The 20,976-nt window shown below is 46.7% G+C and overlaps 1 protein-coding gene across 3 annotated transcripts in view; it reads right to left on the reverse strand.

The window, feature by feature from the left end:
• Positions 1-396: 396 nt before the first annotated feature.
• LOC142257132 (cell adhesion molecule CEACAM16-like) overlaps positions 397-20,976 on the reverse strand; it is a 64,380-nt gene continuing 43,800 nt past the window's right edge. For all 3 annotated transcript variants that reach the window (XM_075329231.1, XM_075329230.1, XM_075329232.1), the window contains exons 2-5: positions 19,266-19,336; positions 16,177-16,515; positions 13,119-13,212; positions 397-1,915 (exon numbers count right to left, since the gene is read on the reverse strand). In XM_075329231.1, the coding sequence (XP_075185346.1) occupies positions 13,136-13,212; positions 16,177-16,515; positions 19,266-19,311 (462 nt within the window). In that variant the 5' untranslated portion in view covers positions 19,312-19,336 and the 3' untranslated portion in view covers positions 397-1,915; positions 13,119-13,135. The remainder of the gene's footprint in view (positions 1,916-13,118; positions 13,213-16,176; positions 16,516-19,265; positions 19,337-20,976) is intronic.

A 20,976-nucleotide genomic window follows, 5' to 3' on the forward strand; every position in this document is an offset into this window, starting at 1 on the left:
CCTACTACCCAGGGACAGCTATCGTATAGCCCTACTACCCAGGGATAGCCCTCGTACAACCCTACTACCCAGGGACAGCTCTCGTATAGCCATACTACTCAGGGATAGTTTTCGTATAGCCCTACTACACAGGGACAGCGCTCATGTAGCTCTACTACCCAGGCACAGCTCTCGTTTACCCCTACTACCCAGGGACAGCCCTCCTATAGCCCTACTACTACCCAGGGACAGCGCTCGTGTAGCCCTACTACCCAGGGACAGATCTCATTTACCCCTACTACCCAGGAACAGATCTCGTATACCTTACTACCCAGGACAGCTGTCGTATAGCCCCTGACCAGTTTGATGATAGTTAGGAAAGTTCCTCTCCTTTAGCCTTTGACTTAGGAACACATCTTTCCTTGTTTCATTTTTTTTTATTTTCAAATATATAATTCATTCTTTTTCAGCAGTGTACAATAATGAACAAATTATTAAATTATGCATAAAACGCAGCAAACACAAAAAAACAATAATGGCGGTTAAGGCGAAAGTATGGAATAAATAAGAACCAATGTCAGTAGATACACTGCACAGTAAGATGATGTTTAGTGAAATTTTTATACAGTACTGATGGGATATGGGGGGGTGTCAATGAAAAAAAATCAAACATTGCAACTAGATAACAGCAGTAGATAAGAGGGAGGTTCACAATACAGGTATTTACAAGCTGCTGCATGGTGTGAATACTTCATCTTGTGGTTCCACCTCGGGGATGTAATACGTGTCCATAGCGGTTCCATTAGATCCCAATCAAGACAATTCAGGAAATGGTCAGTTTGTGATTACCAAAGTCTTTACTTTTTTCCTTCATTCATTGACTCCTTGAATAGTCACCGAAAAATCAGACCTCAAGAGTTGGCTCCGATATGGGTTTAGGTATAGGACTCCATAGCAAAATCTGGAGTGGGGCTCCATTAGATCCCAATCAAGACAATTTAAGAAATGGTCAGATTGTGATCATCAAAGTCTTTACTTCTTTCCTTCATTCATTATTGACTACTTGAGTAGCCACCGAAAAATCAGACCTTGAGAGTTTGTTCCGATATGGGTTTAGGTCTAAGTATAGGACTTCATAGCAAAATCTGGAGATGGGCTCCATTAGATCCCAATCAAGACAATCCAGGAAATGGTCAGATTGTGATCATCAAAGTCTTTACTTCTTTCCTTTATTCATTGACTCCTTGAGTAGTCACTGAAAAATCAGACCTCGAGAATTGGCTCCGATATGGGTCAAGGTAGAGGTCCATCCCATAGTATTTTAATAGTGTTGCTATTAGAATTGACAAGATTAGAGCGAACAGTTTTTACTAAAGGTGCTACGACGTTGACCCGCGGCTTTTTGGGGCATGCTTGAGTTGCGGTATTTCGATCGTTGGAGAGCCGCGGGTTGCAGAACATTGTGCTACGATAACAAACAGGTTCACGAAGGTCAATGGAGAAAAACCAAAAAAGTACCGAAGATAGGTAATCATGTTCCTCTGGATACAATGTATTAATGATGATCATATCGTCAATCGTGCAGTACCTTTTAATAGTCGTCACGTCAGTATTAAATAAATTAATCTAGAAAATGTCAGAGAGTAGCAGCCTAGATGCATCAAGTATGAGAAAATGCGAAGATCGTGGAGGTTAATGGAATGGTTCGGTAAATAATATATCTTGAGATATGTAACCAATTGGAATTTTGTGCTCTTCTTCCTTCCTTTCCTTGGAGATGACTATATTCTTCTTTTATTTTCCACTTGATAGATTCCAGTGGCGGCTTAATATTGTAAATCACAGGCTATCTCTGCACATCTGTCACTTTGCCTTTTTTTTGATCTATTCATGGGCATATGATCTTGGGAACTTAAGAAGAAAATCTCTTAAACATCTGTTGAAAATAAAAAAAAAAAAACATTTTGTATTACTTCGAATCACACACAAAGGCAGTTTTGGGCTTTTAGAACGATCTGGATGAAAAAGTAGAACGTTTCGAAATGTTATTAGGATTTCTGAATGGAAATAATTCTAGGAAGTCACCGATTCTATGTGATGAAGGAATCTACGACCTTCCGAGGAGGTAAACTAAAAGGATTACTATGGAGACTACGGTGAGAGGGAAACCTGCCGCTGACCTATTTCTGAAAATATATAGTAGAGCTAAATGCATACAGTTTAGACAGTTTTTAAAGGGACCCTGTCAGCAGATTTGGGGCCTATAAGCTGCGGCCACCACCAGTAGTCTCTTATATAAAGCATTCTAACATGCTGTATATAAGAGCCCAGGCCGCTGTGTAGAACGTAAAAATCACCTCATAATACTTACCTAAACAGTCACTGCGGTGGAGTTGGGTCATATGGGCGTCTCCGTTCTCCCGTGCCGTCGCCTCCTGTTTCGGCCATCTTTGTCATCCTTCTTCTGAAGCCGGTGTGCATGACACATCCCATGTCATCCACACTCGCCAGCATTGAGGTCCTGCGCAGGCGAACTTTGATCTAGCTTGAGCAGGGCAGATCAAAGTATTGTAGTGCGCCTGCGCGGGACCGTCGAGTGTGTATGACGTAGGATGCGTCATACACACAGGCTTCAGAAGGAGGACGAAGATGGCCGAAAGAGGAGGCGCCGGCATCGGAGAACGGAGATGTCGCGGGCGGAGGAGGGGACGCTGCGCTCACCCACTGCTCGGGTCTGGTTGCTGCTGCTCGGTGGTGGCTCGAGCGGTGGGCCGGATCCCGGGGACTCGAGCGGCGTTCCTCGCTCGTGAGTGAAAGGGGGGTTGGTGTGTGGTTTGGGGGGGATATTGTCCGTGACGCCACCCACGGTTGTGGTGAAGTTGTGACACCACCGCTGCTCTGGACAGGGATCCCGGGAGCGATGACAGGGAGCAGCTTGGATGTTGGTTCTCCCCTCCGTGGGTAGGGGGGTTGGTTGTCCCGGGGCCCCAGTGAGGGTTTAGGAATGACAGGCGGTTTACGGGGCCTGGTGAGGTGCAGGGTCGCGGGGGCAGCGCTGTGCCGCACGGCACGGTGGTACTCACTCAGCCAGTAATTCACACAGAGTCTCTGGTCAAACAAACGGCTGGATGGACGGGTCCCACAAGCGGCTGCGGTTGTTCTCCTCCTGGTAGGTTGATGGTGACTGCCTTTCCCTGCACCTGTGTTGTGTTTACGGTTCCAATGGCTTCCCACCGGTAACCCGCTCCCCAGCTTAGATGGATGCTGAGGGAGCCCCTTTTGCCCGCAGGCTCTGGCCCTGGGAACTGTAGCCTTGGCGGTGACTGTGTTTCCCTCTACGGTGTGAGCTGTTGCCTTCAATCGGGTCTTGGCTGCTGGGAAACCCCGGAGGTTCCCTTCGCTAACGGATTTGACCGGTTTTACGGCGACTCCTAGCCTGGTCGCGGTCCGTAGGCCCTGCCGAATGGTGCTGCCTTCTCTTCCCTCCCCGCCCGTCCCCGGTCCTTACGGTTCACTTCAATCAGCCTCTCCTGCAGACGGTCACCACCGTCTGCCAACCTTGCTGAGTGCCCGGGCCACACACCCGGACACGGTCAGTCTCCTCTATTGCTCCTTTCCTCTCCAAAACTGGACTCCAAACTCTTCCCGCCTCCAGGACTGTGAACTCCTCGGTGGGCGGGACCAACCGCCTGGCCCACCCCCTGGTGTGGACATCAGCCCCTGGAGGAAGGCAACAAGGATTTGTGTTTGACTTAGGTGTGCCTATCCAGGGTGTGGGGTGTGTTGGTGTAGTACCTGTGACGACCTGGCTTGTCCAGGGCGCCACATTCTCCCTTAGTAAAATGCAGACCGTCCGCGGGCTGCCCGTCCATCACCGGTTTTATTTTCACAACTGAAAAAGAGTAAAAACGGTAAAACATGTAAAAACATCATAAACAGTTTCAACGGTACGGCTTCCGCTCTTCTCCCTCCCAAACAACCTGGCCCTGATGCTGCCCCTAAGAAGTGGGCAGCACCCCTTGACCCCAGTCCAGCACCAAGTTGCCCGAGCGGGTTCTGTCTCTTTCAGGGGACCCACGTCCAAGGTGACCCCTGAACCCCCGGAGGATTGCCACCGGCTACGGTAGTGGCGGGCCTGGGCCATCTCTTTCCTCCAGGCCCATCCTCCCAAATCAGCCTCTCCGGAGGCGGTAACTGTGTCAAGCCAGAAACATTTTTATTTCCATTCCACTAAGTTTGTGGTTGCCCTGCAAGTTCTCGGGCTTGTCCGTAAGCAGTTCCTTACGCAACGGTTTGCAGACAGTCCCTACAGGGACAACAGTTGCCGGCAACGGCCGGTTCAATCACGGTACAATCAGGTAAACTTCTTCGGTTGATCATCTTTACTTATCATTCAAAACTTAACTTGTACAGGTGGTCCCAACGGGGACAACTTGCAGCGGAGCTCCACTGCCATCACTCTGACTCTTCCCCTGAGGTGGCCCCATCCTCTGCCACCAACATTTCGAACATACAGTGGCAGGCCTGCTGGGAGAGGGGCGCCCGGTATCCATTCCCACCGGTGCGCGGACTATAGAAAACCACCGGCTCTCCTTCATAGCGGAGGCGCTCACTCGCCTCCTCAAACTCAGAGGTGGGCCCGGCGCCGAGGCCGGAGTCATCATCAACTGTCCCGGCACCTGGCGGGTGGCCGCCATCAGCCGCAGTCTCCAGGTTTCCGGCATTCAGCACGTCAGGCTCTACTGTGGTAGCACGGGGAAGCAGGTCAGGTTGGTCAATGCTGAGGCGTCCCATAGGTAATGGCAGGGACGATACGAGGGCCGAGACTGGACCGGGCCCCCCAGCCGCAGTGGCCGGTCCTGGTAGGACATGGGGGCGTGGGTCACCCGTCGGCTCCATCACATCTGCTCCCATCGCATACATCGGGGCAGTCGCAACTAGCATTTCTACCTCATTGGTCCACTGCTCCATCATGAGGTATATCTGATTCTGCTGGCGTTGGTTGAATTCAATTACTCTGGCCTTCATCCACGCCACGGTCCCGGGCTCGGGCACAGTGCCTGGTGTTATCCTTGCCGGGGCCTCTGATATACCTTCGTTAAGGGACCGCAGTCTCGGCGGCTCCCACAGGGACGGTTCAGGGCGGCCCCGAGAGTCTGCAGCCGGTCGGTCCGCTCGGGCGGACGGGCAGGGTACCGCTACCGGTTGGGCAGGTAGCGGGCCTAGTGGCGGGGCGGCAGTGACTAACGCGGGTAGCGGGGGAGGCGAAAGGGTGAGCGGGTACAGGCCGGGCCCCTCAGCCGCAGTGGCCGATCCCTCGGGAATACAGGGGCATGGGTCTCTTACCCGCTCCTTCAGATCTTCCTCCACCTCGCGTTTCCGCATAGCAGCCACCACGTCCGCCATGTCGGCCTCCCACTCCTCCAGGAGGAGCTGCATGCGGTCCTGCAGACGGTTACTCAGCGGGGCGGTCCGGTCTTTCACCCATGCCGCGGTGCCTGGCGCGGGGACTATGGGGTTGTTGGTCGGACTGTGCATCTCGGCCATAGTGCCTTCCAGGAACCCAGTATCGCTGCAGAGTGCTGGCGTCCCTGCTTTTATAGCCACGGGCTACATGCGGCCAGACGCCATCCGTCCCCCTTAGTCTTTTTTCGGCTCCTCCTCTATAGGGGCGGGGTTTCAGCTTTCGCGCCTCCACTACTCGGGAAGACGCTAGAGCGGGGACTTTTCGCGCCTAAAATGGCGGCTTCTCAAGATTTTCGGCCGGACACCTCCGGCGGTCACAAGGCGCACCTCTCCCAGACGGCAGAGTGGTAAGATCCTGTTCGTGACGCCATGTTGTCGCAGGCAGAGGAGGGGACGCTGCGCTCACCCACTGCTCGGGTCCGGCTGCTGCTGCTGCTCGGTGGTGGCTCAAGCGGTGGGCTGAATCCCGAGGACTCGAGCGGCGTTCCTCGCCCGTGAGTGAAAGGGGGGTTGGTGTGTGGTTTGGGGGGATATTGTTCGTGATGCCACCCACGGTTGTGGTGAAGTTGTGACACCACCGCTGCTCTGGACGGGGATCCCGGGAGCGATGACAGGGAGCAGCTTGGATGTTGGTTCTCCACTCCGTGGGTAGGGGGGTTGGTTGTCCCGGGGCCCCGGTGAGGGTTTGGGAATGACAGGCGGGTTACGGGGCCTGGTGAGGTGCAGGGTCACGGGGGCAGCGCTGTGCCACACGGCACGGTGGTACTCACTCAGCCAGTAATTCACACAGAGTCTCTGGTCAAACAAATGGCTGGATGGACGGGTCCCACAGGCGGCTGCGGTTGTTCTCCTCCTGGTAGGTTGATGGTGACTGCCTTTCCCTGCACCTGTGTTGTGTTTACGGTTCCAATGGCTTCCCACCGGTAACCCACTCCCCAGCTTAGATGGATGCTGAGGGAGCCCCTTTTGCCCGCAGGCTCTGGCCCTGGGAACTGTAGCCTTGGCGGCGACTGTGTTTCCCTCTACGGTGTGAGCTGTTGCCTTCAATCGGGTCTTGGCTGCTGGGAACCCCCGGAGGTTCCCTTCGCTAATGGATTTGACCGGTTTTACGGCGACTCCTAGACTGGTCGGGGTCCGTAGGCCCTGCCGAATGGTGCTGCCTTCTCTTCACTCCCCGATCCGGTACCGGCGGGCCACCGCCCGTCCCCGGTCCTTACGGTTCACTTCAATCAGCCTCTCCTGCAGACGGTCACCACCATCTGCCAACCTTGCTGAGTGCCCGGGCCACACACCCGGACACGGTCAGTCTCCTCTACTGCTCCTTTCCTCTCCAAAACTGAACTCCAAACTCTTCCCGCCTCCAGGACTGTGAACTCCTCGGTGGGCGGGAACAACTGCCTGGCCCACCCCCTGGTGTGGATATCAGCCCCTGGAGGAAGGCAACAAGGATTTGTGTTTGACTTAGGTGTGCCTATCCGGGGTGTGGGGTGTGGGGTGTGTTGGTGTAGTACCTGTGACGACCTGGCTTGTCCAGGGCGCCACAGAGACACCCATATGACCCAACTCCACAGCAGCGACTGTTTAGGTAAGTGATGTAAAGTCATTTTTACATTCTACACAGCGGCCTGGGCTGTTATATACAGTGTGTTAGAATGTGTATATAAGAGCCCACTGGTGGTGGCCAAAGGTTATAGGCCCCAAATCTGCTGACAGGTTTCCTTTAACTCGGAACCTGTCACTAGATTCGTGGTGTCCAAAATATTTTTCACTTTTTAATTTTTTTTATTTAACAGCCTTTTGTTTGGTCCCAAGCCATATCAACTTGATAGATGAACAATCTGTAGGAAGATCGATGTTGTGCAGCCTAGAAAGGTTCACCAGGGTCTTCTCCACCCAGATAAGTCCACCAGGTCTTCTCCATCTAGATAGATCTACCAGGGTCTTCTCCATCTAGATAGGTCCAGCAGAGCCTTCTCCACCTATATGGGTCCACAAGGGCCTTCTTCTCCTAGATGGGTCCATCAGGGCTTTCTCCACCTAGATAGGTCCACCAGTTCCATCTTCACCTAGATGGGTCCACCAGGGTCTTCTCCACCTAGATAGGTCCACCAGAGTCTTCTCTGCCTAGATAGGTCCACCAGGGTCTTCTCCACCTGGATAAGTCCACCAGGATGTTCTCCACCTACATAGGTCCACTAGGGTTTTCTCTATCTAGATAAGTCTACAAGGGTCTTCTTCAGCTAGATAGGTCCACCAGGGTCTTCTCCACCTAGATAGGTCCACCAGGGTCTTCTTCACCTAGTGATCGGGTTGTTGGTCTTCGTCTTTTCCTTGTTCCTTCCTTTTTTCCTACCATGTTGTCCTTCTCCAGTGATTGCTCATTTTATTTGATAAAATATGGGCAACATAAATTAGAGTTTGACTTTGCGAATGCAACCAGGTATGTTTTTTTATTGAAAAGCCATGGGGTATCAGAAAAAACATAGTTTGAAAAGTCAGCTGACCCGACTGCCGGCCTCTCCCCACCCAGCCCCAGTTGATTGATAGGTCCCTCCCATGTGTGCACATAGGGAGAGACCTGTCAATCAACTGGGGAAATCGAGGGAGGAGCCAGTTGGGCACCAAACTGGTCAAGACACTTTTCTCCCCATGAATTCCCAGTCGGCTTTTCAAACCCTTTTGGCACTTCAGAACAAAATGTACCTGGCTACAATCGCGGAGCTCTGATTAATGTTACCTGTAGTTTCGGACAGCATAAATCTAGTGGCAGATTCCCTTTCCATTAGATCTGTCACCGGATTTCCCAATACAGACTGCATTCATTAACAAATAGATCTATTAGACCTGACAAGGCTGGTGTATTTACTTTGAAATGCCATGTCAGATTGGCTTTAAAATTCTAAAAATGAACATTTTAGGAGTCCTACTGGAGCAGGACTCCTAAAATATTAGGAATTATTATACAGCTATACTTACCTGGTTTTCAAAGTAACTAAACCGGCCTCATCAGGTCTTAGAGATCTATGTAATATGTGTGCAGTGTGTATTGTGATATCTGGTGTCAGGACAGCTTTGAATAGATAATTTGTAGCTGTAAAAGGCCTGTTATTTTGATGTTTCTTCTTATATTGCAGCTTACAAGGAGCATTTCAGTATTCTTCAAGATGTTGTCTGCCTCTATTTTGTATGGCTCCCTAAATGGTTTCTTGAAGAGCTTCTCATGAACCACTCCCCTCACACTTAGGGCTCGGCAGACAATGGTATTTTTGGTCTGAGCGCGATCCGACAAAACATGGGATCACATTCAGACCAATGTTATTCTATGGGGCGTACACAAGTCAAATTTATTTTCATCTGACCCAGTTTGGCAAAGGAAAAAAAATTGTTCAGCTGCCTCGGCAATACAAGTCAATGGGTGCATGGAAAAAAATCAGACCGCACTCGGATCACATCTGAGTACAGTCCAATTTTCATGGGCAGACAAAATGGAGAAGATGGACACTTTTTTTTTTATCTTCTCCTCATCTGAGAAAATTGGATCACACTCTGCTCACACACTGATCAGAGAGTGATCAGAGTGGGATCAGAGAGTGATCGGAGAGTGATCGCTCTCCAATCATGCTTCAATCACTCTCCGATCACACTGATTACTCTCTGATCAATCTCCGATCACGCTCCGATCACACACTGATCATGCTCCGATCACACTGATCACACTCTAATCACACTCTAATCACACTCTGGTCGCACTGCGATCACGCTCCGATCTCACACTGATCACACTCCTATCACGCTCTGATCACACACTGATCATGCTCCGATCACACTTCGATCACACTCCGATCACACTGATTACTCTCTGATCACACTCTAATCCCACTCTGATCGCACTGCGATCCTGCTCCGATCACGCTCCGATCACGCTCCGATCACGCTCCGATCACGCTCCTATCATGCTCCGATCACGCTCCTATCACGCTCCTATCATGCTCTGATCACACTCGGATCACACACTGATTGGAGAGTGATCATAGTGGGATCGGAGAGTGATCAGAGCGTGATCGCTCTCCAATCATGCTTCGATCACTCTCCGATCACACTGATTACTCTCTGATCAATCTCCGATCACACTCAGATCATGCTCCGATCACGTTCCAATCACACACTGATCACGCTCCGATCACTCTTCGATCACACTCCGATCACACACTGATCATGCTCCGATCACATTGATTACTCTCTGATCACACTCTAATCACACTCTGGTCGCACTGCGATCACGCTCCGATCACACACTGATCACGCTCCGATCATGCTCCGATCACGCTCAGATCACACTGATTACTCTCTGATTATGTTCCTATCATGCTCCGATCACTCTCCAATCACGCTCTGATCACACTGATCATGCTCCGATCACGCTCCAATCAGAGTGTGATTAGCAAAATTGGCCCGATTTTCTCAAAAAAAAACCCAAAAAACCGTGGTCTGCACCTAGCCTAAGCATTATATATAACAAAGAGTTGTTGACACTTTTCCCTATATCTAACCACATGCACCAAGTCCAAAATGTCCCATGTAAACCAGCCTAAACATGTATGCTACATTCAAACCTGGCAAAAAGATATATTTTGCTTCTGTACAAAATATTTTCTTTTGTTCTTTTCTCTGGTTTTGCATATGTGTAGCACAGCTGCTATGCGTTGGTGGCAAGTCATCAATATTCTCCTCCACTGCTAGTGCAGATGGTAAGGTGTCAATTGCAGTTGCACAGAAATAGGGTTGATCCAGTGTTGTCACCCTCTTCACGCAGATTTTGAGACTTGGCAACTGTTAGCTAAGTAGGGGGATCAGATTATTTAGCTCAGAAAGGCTTAAAACCAGGTAATCAACTCCAAAATCTGCTGTCTGCTCGCCCCCAACCTGCCATCATACATGATCCCAGAAGGTCTTCATTCAAGGAAGATGATAATTGCTAGCACATGCATTTGCATTTTGGGCAGGCTCGGGAGCAAGTGAAGGTGATAATGCCTTGTTAATGGCAATCTATATTATACGGATAGATTGTGCAACCCAGGGGTGGACATACCAATGGGGCAACAAGTGCAGCCGCACAGGGGCCCAAGAGGTAAGGGGGCCCATTTCTACCTCCAAAGCAGGCGGAATTGTGCATTTTTGTGAGTTCTTGGGCTGCAAATGGCCCCTATGTTGGTGTTGCACAGGGGCTCTCCTCTGTCTGTGTCCGGCAGTGGTGCAACCTATATGTCGTTGTGCCGGCCTGACCTCTCTAACCGGCTTATGGAGCTCAGCTCAATATTTGAGAACTTGGTCTCCTTCTCCTTCTGTCTATGCCCTAATGATTCCATCTTATAACATGTGTGCCCACATCTTCATACATCTGCCGGTAATCCGGTGATTGTCAACGTACCTGCAAGATGGCACCTTCCCTGAACCCCTTTAGAAGTCACTGTCTTTGCTGGTCTGGTATCTGATTAATTTTAGGGGTCTGGTCTAGGGTCCGAATTTGAGTTTAGGAGTCTACTCTGGGATTTGGTTAAGTTTATTGGTTTGGGGTGAGGAATAATTTTGGACCTAGCATAAATTAATCCAGTGGGTTCATCTGTGGTCTGAATTAATTTTTGGGAGGTGGATACATAAAACTATATATATTTGTACCATGTTACACAGCAGATAGAGATTACTGCTGCAGTCACTGTCCCCACCCTGAAATGAAGCGTCATCAGTAACGTTCTTTTAATGGGCTGGGCTAGTCCTTACTCTACTGAGCATGCGACGATTGTCAATTCCAATGTGTGTTCAATCGGATCTTGTCACTGTGCAATATTCTTCTGAGTGCACAGTGACAGTGCACTTCCTCACAGGCTCTTATTAGAAGTGATGAGCCAGCAAGAGAGTGAAGTGTCAGTGAGCATTGTAAGAAGGGAGAGAAAGGAGCAACCCTGCCCCGAAAGTGATTTCACTTTCTCCTTACAATGCATAATGACAGTGCATTCTGTTGCCGACTCTCACTTCTAATTAGAGCTGGCGAGGGAGTGCACTGTCACTGTGTACCAAGAAGAATATTGCACAGTGACAAAATCCTAAAGGCCAAGTCACACACAACGACTTACCAGCGATCCCGAAAACGATGCTAGGGATCGCTGGTAAGTCTGATAGGGAGGTCGCTGGTGAGATGTCACACAGTCAGACCTTACCACGAAGCAGGAACGATACAGGTCGCAGTAGCGACCTGTATAATGATTTCAGCAGTCACTGTGACCCTGTCACAGTGTCAAACACAGAGATGTGTCCTACCCAGCACGACATCGCCATTGAAGAAAATGGCCTGGACCATTCTGCAACGACTAGCGACCTCACAGCAGGGGCCTGATCGCTGGTAGGTGTCACACATAACAAGATCGCTAACGGGATCACTACTACAGAAACCGTGACTCAGCAGCGATCTCGCTAGCGATCTTGTTATGTGTGACGGTACCTTAAGAGCATATGTTGGGACTGACAACTGACACATATTCAATTGAGCAGGGACCAGCCCAGCTCCTGAAACAGGTTTCACTTATGACGCTTCATTTTGGGGTGGGGACAAAACAAAAATACCACAACTATTTTCTAATGTCATAGAACTAAAATAATAAAACATCATTGTTCAAATAATGTTGTCCTGATTAAAGGAGTTGGCCGGTGAAATCAAGTTATTAGTTACCTTCAAAATAGGTGATGACTTGATTGGTTTAGATGTGACTGCTGGGAGCCACAGAATGGGGCACTTTTATCCCCATTAGCATAGAGAAGCACTGCGTTCCATTCATTCCCTAAATGAATGGAGTGGCGTTGGGACATCCAACATGGCAATCCAGTTTTTGGCCGGGATAAAAATTCCATGTCCCGCTCTTTGGTTTGGACCCTCACCGAACAGTAAAGGCCCCGTTACACGCTACGATTTATCTGACGATCTCTTAAACGATGTGACACGCCCAGATCGTAGTTACGATTTGCCGAGATCGCACATAGGTCCTTTAGTAGCGGTCACACATACACATCTCACAAACGACTCTACATCGTTCAACGATATATCGTTTGCCGAAGGCAGTCGTGTGGATGTTGTTCATCGTTGGCAGGGTGTCAAACGTAGCAATATGTCTGCTGTGTTCCAAACGACAAACAATATTTTGAAACTGAACAACGTGTCAACCATCAACGATTTTCATCCTATTTTCGATCGTTCAGAGTTGCTCGTAGGTGTCACACGCAACGACGTCGTTAACGATGCCGGAAGTGCGTCACGGAAACAGTGACCCCGTCGACATATCGTCAGATAAATCGTAGCGTGTAACGGGGCCTTTAGTTATCACCTATCCTTGATTTCTTGGGACAACCCCTTTTAAGATACGAAGATCAAGACACCCAATAAAATTATACAACACAATTATACACCTTTTTATGGCTTGATAAGGGCCCTGTGTTGGCCGAACCATTGCGGTTTTCATCCCCTAACGTCAATTGGGACCAATAAAGATTTTTCTAATTGATGAAGGAGTCTTCGATGTCTTGAACATTACAAAATTGGATAAACTATTCTAACCTTTGCCTAAAAAAAGTTTTTTTATAAAAAAAAAAATGTACACTTTGACTCAGAAAATAGAATTGCTTACCTTTACATAACTTGGTATCATAGATAGCTGACAGAAGAGAATAATAGTAACCCTAATAGAATAGTCAAAGGGGAGAGCACCACGGTGGCGACACCTAAAAAAAGAAACAAAGGTCATTAGTCAATTACTTCATATGTTCCAAATCCGGAGCATTTTCTTGTTTCCTAAGTATAACCAAATAATGTGTATTCTACATGCCGTCATGCAGTGCCTAAATAATACCAATCCACTAAGGTTGAGTAACAGTCGAAATTATACAGGAAACACTTCGTTGAGGAAGCCACGTGTGCGAAACCATGAGAGGCGTTAGCTTCAGTAGTAATGGTCTTCGGTAGAGTTTGCGTAAATTGTTTCGTTGGCCCATTGGCTATGTTACTGGATGAAAGCGCTGGGGCTGGCCTTTTTCTTGAAGACATCCTTGGCTCCTCTTTGAATTAGTTGGCCGGCGTCATCGCTCCAGTGTGATATCAAGCCAGAATGGCTAATCTAAAGAAGAGCCGAGGATGACAACAGGTAAGAGGCGGTTTTCATGGCTCCTGTCCAGTAGATTCGGATTTCCGCCATAGTGGATGGACCGGGTCCTGTGGATCGATTTGCACAAGCTCAAGTTTTGGGGTCACTAATCAACAAAAAGGAGGCAGTACTAAGATATGTGTATCAATGATTATGGGAATATAGGCATGCATTACTGCTATGAAAAACATGTAAAAATTGAGATACTTAGCACACAAAAATGGCCAGTTTTATGTGAGCCCAACAGCCAATGGCAAGGTGACCTCTTTATATAGGGTCCCTATCAAACTAATACCTCTTTTTGGGTTAAAAAATCTCCAATTTATGGGTGGACAGGAACCTGCAAATGGAGAATTAAAATAGCCTGAGGCTGAAGAGCAGGAGTGCTCAATAAGAAGGCATAGCCCTGTAATCTAAGAAAAAAGACTACCTATTTTAATCTCGACATTCCCTCGAGTATTCAGTTTTTTATTTTTTTCAAATCCACCACACGGGTCCAAAGATATGGGTCTTTTTAGTTGGTAAAAAAAAGACTGATGGCACTTCCTACCTTTCTAATGTGAACAGGTGCAAACTGAACATGAAACATAGTAACAAAAAGGAGACACTCCTGCTCTTCAGCCTTATGCGATTTTAATTCTTCATTTGCAGTCCCTCTCATAAATTAGAGGGGTTTTTTTAACCCAAAGAGAAGCATTAGAGAAGGCAGGGATCCAACAAAAAGAGGTCACCTTGCCATTGGCTGTTGGGCTCATATAAAACTGGCCATTTTTATGTGCTAAGTATCTCAATTTTTCCATGTTTTTCATAGCAGTAATTCATGTCTATATTCCCACATTCATTGTTACACATATCTTAGCACTACAGAGTGCAGCTGTCTCCTTTTTGTTAATATGTTTCTTGTTCAGTTTGCACCTGTTCACATTAGAAAGGAAGGAGGTGCCATCAGTCTTTTTCTTAGATTACAGCATTATGCCTTCTGATTGAGCACTCCTGCTCTTAGCCTCAGGCGATTTTAATTCTTCATCTGCAGGTTCCTGTCTGCCCATAAATTGGAGGCTTTTTTAACCCAAAGAGAGGCATTAGAGAAGGCAGGAACCAAACAAAAAGAGGTCACCTTGCCATTAGCTGTTGGGCTCACATAAAACTGGCCATTTTTGTGTGCTAAGTATCTCAATTTTCACATGTTTTTCATAGCAGCAATGCATGTTTACATTCCCATATTCATTGTTACACATATCTTAGCACTACAGAGTGCAGCTGTCTCCTTTTTGTTACTATTTTTCATGTTCAGTTTGTACCTGTTCACATTAGAAAGGTAGGACGTGCCATCAGTCTTTTTCTTAGATTACAGGGTCTTGCCTTTTGATTGAGCACTCCTGCTCGTCAGCCTTAGGTGATATTAATTCTTCATTTGCAGGTTCCTGTCCGCCCATAAATTGGAAGAGTTTCTTTAACCTATACAGAATCATTAGAGTAGGCAGTGATCCAACAAAAAGAGGTCGCCTTGTCATTGGTTGTTGGGCTCACATAAAACTGGCCATTTTTATGTGCTAAGTATCTCAATTATTGCATGTTTTTCATAGCAGTAATGCAGGTCTATATTCCCATATTCATTGTTACACATATTTTAGCACTGTTTGTTGCTTCTTTCATGTTCAGTTTGCACTTGTTCACATTAGAAAGGTAGGATGCGCCATCAGTCTTTATCATTCTTTTCTTTTCTGGGGTCACCAATCAGCATGGGCCTAATGGAAAAATAAGGCTATTCCCTTTACCAAGACTTTACAACTAGTTATGGGCGAGCGTGCACTGTTCGGTACTCAATCAAGCAACAGGGTGCTCGGGTATTCGCGGTGCTCGGCCGAGTATTGCGGGTGTTCACATGTGTTGTTCGTGAATCATTGAACAGAAAGCATGGGAGCCGTCACCCCAGTGAGAGCCACTTGCAGTCTCTAAATAGCTTGTTTTCAGATGTAAAGTGTCAAAACCCCCCCCCAAAAAACGCCACCCTCCTCACCCAGAAATGCTTTCTTTATGGCTGGTTGTATGTGGGTTGGAGAGCAAAACTGCCCAATCAGCCACAAAAAACAACTCAAAAATTCCCCTAATCAACGTAGGGTTAAATTAACAATACGCACGATTTGCCCAAAGGTAATTAGAGGTACCCTAACCCAAAGGTCAATAAAATATCACTTTTATTTACCAAGTTAAATGACTATCATTAAAATGACAGAAAGGGATAGGATATAAGAGTATCACTTCCTCATGTAGTGCAGGGTATCAGCTGGTCACGGACCAACTGTTTATTATATTCCTATATCTTCCATATAATATCCCTTCCCATCCCTCTACCTGCTAGTTAAAATTCTCAGCTATTAGCCTGCCCGACATGTTTCGCCATAACTGGCTTCATCAGGGGCTTAAGACCCTGACGAAGCCAGTTATGGCGAAACATGTCGAACTGACATTATATGGAAGTGACATTGTACTGCTCACCCATCACTATTTATAACCTGAACCGGATATTTATTTTTTTACTCACCATTTACCGTCACTTGTCCATCTTGTAGATTTAAGTTTGTCTGTATCTGAACTGTGTATTCACCATTAAATGAAGTCTGAAAATTCTGGATCACCAATGAGCCGTTTGGGCTACAACTGGCATCTGAAAAGTATTTTTCTCCTTTTATGTCTTTGCCATTGACGTGCGTCAATATCTGATCCGTTGCGCTGGTGCTCAGTCCTCTATACCAAGATGTAAAAAGAATTGTCCCCTCGACTCCAATCACATTGAGAGTAACGGTGCTTCCGGCTTTTGGATTCGAAGGAATAACATCAATTTTGAGTTTAGTACTTGCACCTAAACAGGTATGGAGGAAAACTGGAGGAGAAGCAGAAGAAAATACAACAAAATATCAATATATACAGAACTGAATGTTGGACTGCAAAGGAATATATGTCGGAGAACAATTTTTAGGGACATATTGCGAAAAGACCATGACTTGAAGACCGTTCCTGATCTAGATCAGCTTTAATCATGGTGGATTTTCAATTCCTTAATAACCTAAGATTATTGGCCTCTCCTTTGGGAGGACCACTCCTCTACAGGAGCAAAGGGAAGGTTTGCATCCATAGGTTTGCACTTTTCGTAGTTTAGTTAAGACTGTATACATTAAGACATTACGTGTGACATTAGTATCGGTGCCTACCCTTCTGGTCTCTGCTTCTGTCGCCGGATGCCGCCGCACTCTCATTGCAGGTGACAACACTATTTCTGTTGACCTATTTAGGTGGAGAAGACCCTGGTGGACCTACCTAGGTAGACAAGACCCTGGTGGACGTATCTAGGTGGAGAAGACCCTGGTGGACTTATCAAGGCGTTGAAGAACCTGGTTCACCTATCGAGTCGGAGAAGACCCTGGTGAACCTATCTAGTTGGAGAAGACCCTGGTAGACTTATCAAGATGGAGAAGAACCTGGTGAACCTATCAAGTCGGAGAAGACCCTGGTGAACATATCTAGGTGGAGGAGAAGACCCTGGTGGACTTATCAAGGCGTTGAAGAACCTGGTGCACCTATCTAGTTGGAGAAGACCCTGGTAGACTTATCAAGATGGAGAAGAACCTGGTGAACCTATCAAGTCGGAGAAGACCCTGGTGAACATATCTAGGTGGAGGAGAAGACCCTGGTGGACTTATCAAGGCGGAGAAGAACCTGGTGCACCTATCGAGCCGGAGAAGACCCTGGTGGACCTATCTAGGTGGAGAAGACCCTGGGGGACCTATCTTAGCTTCATTAGGACTGTATACATTAAGACATTACATGTGACATTCGTGTTGGTGCCTATCGTTCCAGTCTGCTTCTGTCGTTGGACGACGACATACTCTCATTGGAGGTGACAACTCTATTTCTTTGTCCTCTAGGACTTGTAGCTCCATCCGGGCTTGGAGATAAAGAGCTAACTCCAGTCAGTGTTTGCTTCTTGCTAGGTGGCCGAATGGGGCTGCAATCTATTTAAGCTCCTAAAATCCTGCTGTCCACTGCCAGTAATAACTTGACCAGCTTCAGTAACCTTCTGTGTATCTTGTGGACACTGCTGATTGTAACCTCGGCTCGTTTTTTTACCTACTCTTTGGCTTATATTTTTTCCCTGATTCTGAACCACTACCAGACCATTCTTTCTGCCAAATTGCACCACTGGCCAGCAGCTTACTCTGTGGCCCCAACTCAGGGTCCCCTGTATAACTCCAGATTCCTATACAGATGGTTAAAGTGAGAAGACCAAAGAAATCCATGGGATTTGGTAACCATAGTGGCTGGCACCAAGGCTGATCGTTGTAGCCATTTCAGTGCTGCCAGGTGACCACTTACAGACCCACTTTACAACACATTGATTGATGGCCATGTTTTATTGGGAAATCTGAATAGACACATTGTATCTCTGATATTTCTTATCTCTAGGTATAAAAAAAATAAGAAAATGGCCTAATAAATCCAACATGGACATATATAGTCCTTCTTCTAATAGACACCACCCATGAACGGTAAGATCTAAAAGCCAGTCTTTCATACTGATTTTGGGTGACCTTATGCCACTCCTGGAACAGAAATGTAAGCAGTTCTTCTTTGTTTGATGGCTTGTGACTATCCATCTTACTCTTGGTTACATTCCAGAGGTTTTCAATGGGGTTCAGGTCTGGAGATTGGGCTGAACTTGGCAGGATTTTAATGTGGTGGTCCTCCATCCACACATTAATTGACCTAGCTGTGTGGCATGGTGCATTGTCCTTCTGGAAAAAACAGTCCTAACACTTGGGGAACATTGCCTGAGCAGAAGGAAGCAACTGTTTTTCCAGGATAACTTTCTGTGCGGCTTGATTCATACGTCCTTCGCAAAGATTAACCTGCCCAATTCTAGCCTTACTGAAGCATCCCCAGATCATCACCGATCCTCTGCCAAATTTCCCAGTGGGTGCAAAACACTGTGGCTTGTACGCCTCTCCAGGTCTCCGTCTAACCATCAGACGACCAGGTGTTGGGCAAAGCTGAAAATTAGGTAAAGAAAGTTCAACAAACATCTTTGCGAAGCACGTATGAATCAAGCCCCTACAAGGTTATCCTGGAAAAACAGTGGCTTCCTTTTGCTCAGGCAATGTTCCCCAACTCTGAGGACTGGTTTGTCCAGCAGGACAATGTGCCATGCCACACAGCTAGGTCAATCAATGTGTGGATGAAGGACTACCACATCAAAACCCTGTCATGGCCAGCCCAATCTCCAGACCTGAACCCCATTGAAAACCTCTGGAATGTAATCAAGAGGAAAATGGATAGTCACAAGCCATCAAACAAAGATGAACTGCTTACATTTTTGCACCAGGAGTGGCATCAGGTCACCCAAAAGCAGTGTGACAGACTGGTGGAAAAAGAACCTGGGAAGAATCCTGGGTCCTTCAAGGTTCTCCCCCATAAGCAGAAATGTAGTATTACATGGTTACATTATTTCCCTCCTCATTTATACTGCAATATATGTATTTTTTTCTAATATGAAATATTTAAATTATGCTTTACATCCATTTTTTCAGTTCGTTCTTACTGATTTGATATTACATAGGGGATTCGTATTTTTATTACCTGACAGAACAAATCCTCCAAGAATTGTAGAATGACTTCCAGACATGTCTAAGACCTCTTTAATTGAAAACCTAAGGAAGAAAAGAGAAAAAGCATCGGTCATAATTATGTTTGTGACGTGATTCTCAAGCTAACATTTTTGTTTCACAATATTACATTTTGTTTTATTTAACCCCTTCAGCCCCAGGGCGTTTTCCGTTTTTGCGTTGTTTTTATTTTTTGCTCCCCTTCTTCCGAGAGCCGTAACTTTTTTATTTTTCCATCAATCTTGCCATATGAGGGCTTGTTTTTTTGCGTGACGAGTTGTACTTTTAAATGAAACCATAAGTTTTACCATGTAGAGTACTGGAAAACAGCAAAAAAATTCCAAGTGTGGAAAAACTGCAAAAAATATTGTGTGCGCACAATAGTTTTTGGGATATTTTATTCACCCTGTTCACTATATGGTAAAAGTTATGTGTGGGTATGATGCCTGAGGTCGGTGCGAGTTTGCAGACACCAAAAATGTATAGGTTTACTTGTATCTAAGGAGGTTAAAAAAATTCCCAAGTTTGTCCAATAAAAGTGGCGCACGTTTTGCGCCATTTTCCGAAACCCGTAGCGGTCTCATTTTTTGGATATATGGCTCAGTGATGGCTTATTTTTTGCTTCTCGAGCTGACATTTCTAATGGTACCGTTTTTGCACATATGATATGTTTTGATCGCCTGTTATTGCATTTTGCGCAAACCTTGCGGCAACCAAAAAACAAAATTTTGGCGGTTGGAATTTTTTTGCCACCAAGCCGTTTACTGATCAGATTAATTGATTTTACCGTTTGATAGATCGGGCATTTCTGAACGCGGCAATACCAAATATGTGTATATTTTTTATTTTTTTAACCCTTTAATTTTAAATGGGGCGAAAGGGGGGTGATTTGAACTTTTATTTTTTTTATTTTTTAAAACTTTGTTTTTACTTTTTTATTTTACTAGTCCCCCCTAGGGGGCTATAGCGATCAGCAATCCGGTCGCTCTGCCCTATCTGCTGATCACAGCTATACAGCTGTAAACCGCAGATATGCTCACTTTCTGCTTCACTTGGCTCCGGGCCGAGTGAAACAGAAAGTGACTCATGTTACCTACAGGCATCATCACATGACCCTGTGCTACCATGGCAACCACCGAAAGTCACGTGATCACGCACGTAACTTCCGGTGGGGGCGGAAATTAATGGCCGCGTGCATATACATCTCGCTGCAAGACGTTGGCAGCGAGATGTAAGGGGTTAATGTTATGGGTGGAATGCGATTCCACTCGTAACATGCAGGCACACATGTCAGCTGTTGAAAACAGCTGATATGTGCACAGATCGCCGCGACCTGCCCTCGGCAGGGGGCAGGGATTAACCTCACACAATCCATGACGGATAGATCCGTCCTTGGTCGTGAAGGGGTTAAATACTTATTTTTGACAAGAAATATCTGAATACTGATACAGGAAAATGTTTCGCAATTTTCCAGGCTTGGAAGGAGCACAATAGTCCAATTCAGGCTAGCAAGAGTTAACTTCTGCTAGCCTGCTGGTTACCTCTGAGATCATATGTTCTTGGAACCCTATCACAGTTATTCTCCGCCTTTTTAAGATGGTGGAATCTGTCTTCCCATGCAGACTATAGTTTATTGCTGTGTTGGTCTGTGTGCTGTTGTAGCCCAGTCTTGGTGCTTATTATAT

This window comes from Anomaloglossus baeobatrachus, chromosome 11 (assembly GCF_048569485.1).
Source record: "Anomaloglossus baeobatrachus isolate aAnoBae1 chromosome 11, aAnoBae1.hap1, whole genome shotgun sequence".
Taxonomy (NCBI): Eukaryota; Metazoa; Chordata; class Amphibia; order Anura; family Aromobatidae; genus Anomaloglossus; species Anomaloglossus baeobatrachus.